This window comes from Mus musculus, chromosome 7 (assembly GCF_000001635.26).
Source record: "Mus musculus strain C57BL/6J chromosome 7, GRCm38.p6 C57BL/6J".
In the NCBI taxonomy this organism is placed as follows: domain Eukaryota; kingdom Metazoa; phylum Chordata; class Mammalia; order Rodentia; family Muridae; genus Mus; species Mus musculus.
Genome location: NC_000073.6, coordinates 113,565,571 through 113,572,639, shown reverse-complemented (window position 1 = coordinate 113,572,639; position 7,069 = coordinate 113,565,571). Strand labels below are relative to the sequence as shown.

At 34.5% G+C, this 7,069-nt stretch overlaps 1 protein-coding gene across 10 annotated transcripts in view; it reads right to left on the bottom strand.

Moving 5' to 3' along the window:
• Nucleotides 1-1,133: 1,133 nt before the first annotated feature.
• Nucleotides 1,134-7,069, bottom strand: part of Far1 (fatty acyl CoA reductase 1) — a 57,788-nt gene continuing 51,852 nt past the window's right edge. For 5 of the 10 annotated variants that reach the window (XM_030242932.1, XM_006508130.3, XM_006508129.3 and 2 more), the window contains 2 exons: nt 6,128-6,255; nt 1,755-4,545 (listed from right to left, as the gene is read on the bottom strand). In XM_030242932.1, coding sequence (XP_030098792.1) covers nt 4,383-4,545; nt 6,128-6,255 — 291 coding nt within the window. In that variant the 3' untranslated portion in view covers nt 1,755-4,382. Of the gene's footprint in view, nt 4,546-6,127; nt 6,256-7,069 lie in introns of all 10 variants that reach the window. The other 5 variants (NM_001360668.1, NM_027379.4, NM_001285831.2 and 2 more) reach the window with 2 other exon arrangements.

The following is a 7,069-nucleotide window of genomic DNA, read 5'->3' as shown; positions in this document are numbered from 1 at the left end:
TTCGTTGAAGGAATGAATATTGAGTTTTAAGCATGAAAAATGAACCCTGACAAGAAACTTTTCTAAACAGTGAATTAGTTTCAAATTCAAAATCTTTGGATGCCTGAGTCGTTTACAGAAGTTGTCTGGTGTGTGCACACTGACTGGTACACAAAAAAGAACTTCTGAAATATTTATACCTAATATGATATAAACACTAGTAAATAGTCATGCAGCACAGAACATTTCAAATGATAGGCCACACGTGTAACAGTATATACTACATGCCCTAAGTATAGAATAGATAAACCATCTAGGTTTAAGTACATACTGGTTGACACAACAAAATCACCTGAGAAACACACCCAGGTAATTAAGGGCACAAGACTAAAGCTATACTATATTGTTCATGGAACTGAAGTTTACAAGTAATTAAAAAAATATTTTCAAGACATGGTTGCTTAAATTCACAGATGTGGCTATGGAGGATGAGCTATAGTTATATTGGAAAAGACTATAGGCTTCAGAGGAAAATGAGTTCAAGTCCTGGCTCTGCAAGTGGTAGGACTATGTGTCATGCCTTGGTTATCTCACTTCTAAAACAGGAACAATAGGAAAGCAAAAATAGAACACATGGAAATACTTAGAGCTGTGCCTAACAAACAGTAAGCACTCAAAAAGCGTTAGCTGGTGTATTCACAACATCCAAGGTTCAGGCTGGATTTGCTCTCATGATGCAAAGAACCAAGTTGGAAAAAAAAGAACCGGAGAAAGATGTGACATAAAGCAGGAACCTAATATCAAACTAAATGCTGACAAAACAAAATATATGATCTCCCTGGACAATTACTTCAAATAAAACTATTTGCCTGTTAACATGCATGTTTCCTTTTCTAAAAGGTTTATTCATATACAATTTTACTATGTCAAAGTCATTAGCATATTTATCATAAGATATTAAGAATATTTCAAAGGAATGTTGACTAACAGTCCATGATTTTCAGGCCAGCGCAAATACACACAGAATGAAGAGAGCTTTCTTCCTCAGAGCCCAAGCCAATGGAAAGGTATTAAACTTGTCAGACCACTTGGAGCTTTTTTAAGTAAATGCATTTTTAGACTCATCAATTTGCAAAGGAGTACATCAAACTTAATGTTGCTCAAATTTTCTTTATTAAGAAAATATTTCATATATAAACAGACTGATAAACTCATTTTTTGTAGTAAGTTACGCAGCACATACCCTTTTCTCTAAGCTTCTCATGCAGTTAGAATGTTTTTCTTAAAGCAGAGCAAGTCGGTGCAAACGGTTTCAAGTCAGAGCTGGAAGTCAGCCTAGAAAGGAATGCTTACAAAGCCATTTACACTCTAACCCCATCCTGACACACTCTCAGCACCCCCGCCAAGTACTTCACTCAATCTCTATGAAAATGAATAATCCTTTAAATGAAGTCAGATCTACTACTGGTGAAGAACCTATAAACTAACATAATGTCATTCATCCTTGGAACACGCTGGTGGTCTCCCGGTTTTATTTACATTAAAAAAAAATCTGTCTCATTATTAATCACTATATAAAAATACTTTTAAATAAATGTTCATTCTGCCTATATGCTTCCCCTAAAGTGCTGTGTGAACAACTCAAGACATAAATAAAAAGATGATGAGAATAGATGAGGACACCTAAGAAAGAAAAAAGATCCAAGGACTACTTTTGCCATCGTAGCCATTTTAACTCATGGATGGTTTCCACAATGTAAAAATACAATAGATGCTATAATAGAAATATAGGGATTCATTTATTACTTTTTGGTTTACAAACAAAGGCACCCAATAATGTTTGTATTTACTTCTTATAAAAGAGTATCAGTTTACACTTCAAACAAACAAACAAAAAACACAAAACAAAAGTTTCCCAATCAATTCCTATAGACAAACACAAAAGGGAGAGGTCAGAGTCCCCTCCCACTACCAAGCTTTGTCTGGCAGACTGGAGAAACACTTATTCTATGTTACCCTTAAGTCAAACAACATATGACCCGGTCATGCTTTTCTCAACTAAGTGTTACGATACATTAGCATTGCCAAGGCAATTAAACAGTTACAATGACATTACAGTGTACAAATATGTATGCCAGAGTTCAGAGAAGGAAAGATAAGGGAAAAACCCTAAATGGTTCAGAATACAGTTTTGCCAAATGAGGTGAATGAAATTAATTTATTTAACAGAGTTGTCCTATTGAATAATCTATATGAAAAATATAATCAGAACTAAAAACACTGTAGCAAATTACAAAGAGCATACATCTCCAAACTCTTACAATATGACTTGAATGCAAGTGTAGCTGATAAAGCTCAACGCTCTCACATTTTACTCCATACTAATTTCAAAATTATACATTCTAGGATGAGCATCATTTATTCATTACCTTTCTTTTGACAACAGAATTCTAAACAAATAAAAATTAATTTGACCTCCTCAGCACAGCCTTAGTTAGCAATTCTTTACATTAGATTACAAGAGCAATAAAATAGAAGACACATATCTGGTTCAGTTTACAGGCCTGCCCACATTGCACCTGATTCTTTTCAGAGACCCAAAGACAATTTATCAGATTCTCAGTATATTTTGGCAGATGTATAAAAATCATAAAAAGGTTAGTGTGTTTTCATTACATCATGGAAATCCATTTGGAGACATGGAGTACTCAATGTATATTATATGGGCCACCTTAAATCAAAGGCATCATTTATTCCATTCTCACACACCATCATGGTCTCTCACACCTTATACAGGCATGGTCCTAGACCAGAGACTTCAGAATCATTCCAAAGAATACACAGATACTTATATACATATTTCTTTTAAAATAATGTTTAAAAGTTTTACTACACAAAGTCTGGCTTCAACAGAGAAGCTTTTTTTTTTTTTCCTTTTCAAGATTATACATCAGTATGGAAAAAGTTGGTTTCCTTTACATTTTGTGTCCACAATAGTAAAATAAACTTCTACATTGTATTTTAATTGACAAAAAATTAAAATGTAAAGTTGCATTTAATTTCTTGTACTATGAACTAACCCTTTAAGCACTTTCAAGATACACTGCTGATGATTTAAATGTAGTACAACTTGATCAGCTTAATTATAACTGTGTTATGCTGAACAAGCCATTAAAAATATGGATAAAATAGTAACAAACTAGTAAGATTTAAAGGGAATTGAATCAATAAATATACATCAATTTTTTGCTATTACTTGTTTCTATAACGCATGTCTTTCTAAAGCTAAAACAACATGCAAAGAAATGATGACTTGAAACTCATTCAACAGTTTGCTACTTTACATGGTAAAATCCTTTATTTAATTTTATACACATACTTATGCATTATTCATTTTTAAAGGAATTCAGCTTTCAAGATCAAATTAGTGTGTGTTGGCAAACACATGAGGACATTTTCTTAATGTTAAAAGCTGCAACTACATTCCTTCATAATAATGCATGTTCATATGGGGCAAGTCCTGTGGGAAAATTTATAAGGAGGAGAGGATAAATATAATGAATCCTTCCCCAATCCCACCTCTCATCACGTCTCAAGAAATCCTCTTCAAAATGAAAACACATCTCACCAGAGTTCCATTTGAACAAAATGCAGACTAGAAAAGTGGTTTCCTTTACCGTGCATGTTTTCACTTTGCTTCAAATGCAGAGTATACATTGATACAGAATCTTAAATTCATCCAGATCTATTAGTGTCTTTAGAATAATATTTGGCCTTCTGATCATAAGAGCAACTAATTACTTATAAAAAATGATATGCAACACACATTTATTCAGAAAGAAAATCAGAACGAGTCTTTGCGTTTGACACCACCTGTAACTTACAGGAAGAAAAAACACATGGCTGTGGTCTTAGCAAAATTAAACCCCACCTCTCAAAGGATTAAAAAGAAAAAAGAAATCAACATTGAAGAATCAAATCAAATCAAATCCTTAACTAATTTATCTAGGCCTTCTGTCTGCACATTTTCCATTGCACTGAATATTAGGACTTCATGTTAAGGCATGTTTTAATTAATATGTTCCAGAACTGCACAGTTATACTGGTCAATGCTCCCATAGCCCCACTTCTGCCCCCTTCCTACCCTTTGCATTCCAAGGATTAAAATGTTGAATCATAATTTGAGTGACTACTGCAGTTCTGAGCTGGCATACCACAGTGTGTTCACTAGGTTTTGAGCATAAACATTAAAATGCTACATAAAATGGACCATAATTTACTCCACGCTCCAATTTAAGATGGTTTAATGTCTTAACAAAAGGTGAGATGTCTTAAGTACATTTTACATTTTGTGCATTTAGATCACCATATGCATAGATGTTCTAATGCTAAATTCTTGGTCTTCAGTATCTCATAGTGCTGGATGCTCGGAAGTATGACAGAAATTTGTAACACAGACTAACCACAAAATACCAGATGTTTCTTGCCATTTGTGATCTTGCAATAAAAATGCGCCAGATAAGTATCACAAGGATTGTATTGAAACCATAACGGATATTCCGCAACCTGAAAAGCAAAGCAAAAGACACACTAAGTATTTTCTATAATAAAATTATTTTTGGATAGGAGCTAATTAAGTTATAAATTTAATCAAAATTCTACAACATCTTTTAACTTTCAATATTTAAAAACTAAACAAAACTAAAGTTATTAAATTCAAGTTAGCACATTTCAAACATATCTGCCTACAACTGGACAGTAGCACATCAATGCATTACTCTAGCAACAAGGAGTACAACAACATCTTGTCAGTGTACCTGGACTACAGACTTAGTAAGCATCAATCAAACTGAGCATCCTGTGTACCAATTCCTATGGTAGACATCATCAAACTACAGGTTAAGCCAAGCCTGGCCTCATTCCTGTGATCCTAGCATTTTGGAGGCTGAACCTAGGCAGGAAGATCTGAGTTTGAGGTCAGACTAGGCCACAGAATGAGATTCTGTCAGAAATAAAAAGGTGTGGGGAGAAATCTGGAAAGGAAGAAAAGGAGGCAAGAAGGAAGAGAGTGAGCAAGCAAGCAAGCAAGCAAGCAAACAAATGAAGTAAAACAGTCTCTTGTGTGTGCTGAATTTCTGGAGCGTCTATCTAATCTAAAAGAGCCTCGAATAGCTAATAGTCCCCAAACTCAAAAGCCAACTAACAAGTCCTCATCTAAGAATAATGCAGCATTAGCTCCATAGAATACCTTTCTGCTTTCAAAGATCAGCAAGCATGTTACAATGTGCATATTTCTAAACATTTTTTTATGGCTTTTGATGGTTGCCTGAAGAAATTTAACCCTTCAGATAGGTATATTATAAATTCCAGGAACTTTATTTATATTTATATTTTATTTTTTTTATATTGCAGTTCAAGACAGGCTGTAGCAGTGAAAGTGTAGAAGTAGAGACTGTGGCTTTAAATAAGCAGTCAAAACATTTATGTTTCAGTTTCCCTTCCAATTAGTAAAATATAGTTTTGTAAACCTCAGTTTCCTTATCAACAAATCTGGCATTTTGCCAGCTCCATAGTGCTGTGGCCTTGGCAAGTGAAAAGTATGAATCTCAGAAATCGATAATCCTTAGTAGAACTAAATCTCTGAATGACTGACTACAGCTAATCTTGACTCCTCTATTTTCTGAGTGTATTATGTTTTAAATCAGCAAGAACTACTTCTACTAAGAGACTAAGGAACCATTATTCTGTGCAATATGTTAAAAAAATATGTAAGTAACTTCTGGTTCAAAAGATATTTTCATTTTCTGCTAACATTTTTACTTTTTCAATAGAAATTTATTAGAAGCAAATAGTGATTTTTGAAACTAAGTTCTACTCAAAGTCCATATTCAGGAATACACATACATTAATAAAGATATTAAGTTTTAATTATCTTTACTTTGGAACAGCAGCCGGTGTTCTCAACCACTGAGCCATCTCTCCAGTCTTTTAATAATCTTAAGTTAGATAACTATCACATTGTTACAAACCCAAGGGCAAGCATTTTTTAATATGCTACGTTATTTGTATTCAGAACAGTCCTTTACCAAGGCAACCGTGTAACAGTTCACAAATCAGGAAAAGGCTCATCAAGCCTGGGCGTGCTTACTTGTTGAGATGCTTCCGAGCAGCAGGGAGGCCAGACATCTCTTCATTCAACACGTACTTCTTAGTCCCCATGCAGTAGTTTTCTATATATTCTGCCCAATGTAACTGCCGTACATCAATATTAAAGGTCTATAGTACAAAGAAAAAAGTTATTATAATTTGCCAAAAATTATTCTTCTGAACTATAATCCCAAATGAAAAGATTACAAACACTTCGATATAGTATTACCTTTTCTACTGTCAACTTATCTATATTTCTCCTAACTACTTACATATGAACTGATATACATTTCAAATTTTTTCCATCTGCAGCCTCCCCTTCTTATATAGTTTCTGTAGGATAAAGGTTAATTCTCCTAGAGAAAAATATTTACATCAAGAGAAATCAAGCAGAACATGGTGGCACACACTATTATATGAGCACACAGTAGGCAGGAGGGTCATCAGTTTGAAGCCAGTCTCTATGTGGTGGTTTGAATAAGAATCACCCACATAGGCTCATATATTTGAATAGTCACTAGGGAGTGTAACTCTTTGAAAGGATTAGAGAGTGTGGCTTTGTTGGATAAAGAGTCACTGGGGTGGCCTTTGAGGTTTCAAAAGCCCATACCAGGCCTAGGCTCTCTACCTCTCTGCTTAAGAATCAGCAACTATTTCAGAGCCTGCCTGCAAGCCGCCATGCCTTTGCCATGATGACAATGGACTTTGAGAGTATAAGCAAGAACCTGATTAAATGGTGTCTCTTCACAGTGACTAAGACAAACAATAAAAAGCGGAACCGCATAAATTCTGGCTTAGGATTTTAGTAACAGCTCTTATGTAATTTGATGAAAAGTGTAGATAAGTCTAGAAAAGCAGACTTTATAGAAATGCTACTCTATAAAGTAGAGGAGAAGTAAGAGGGTTATAACTGTTCAGTACTCTTGAGCAAACAGGCAGTCAG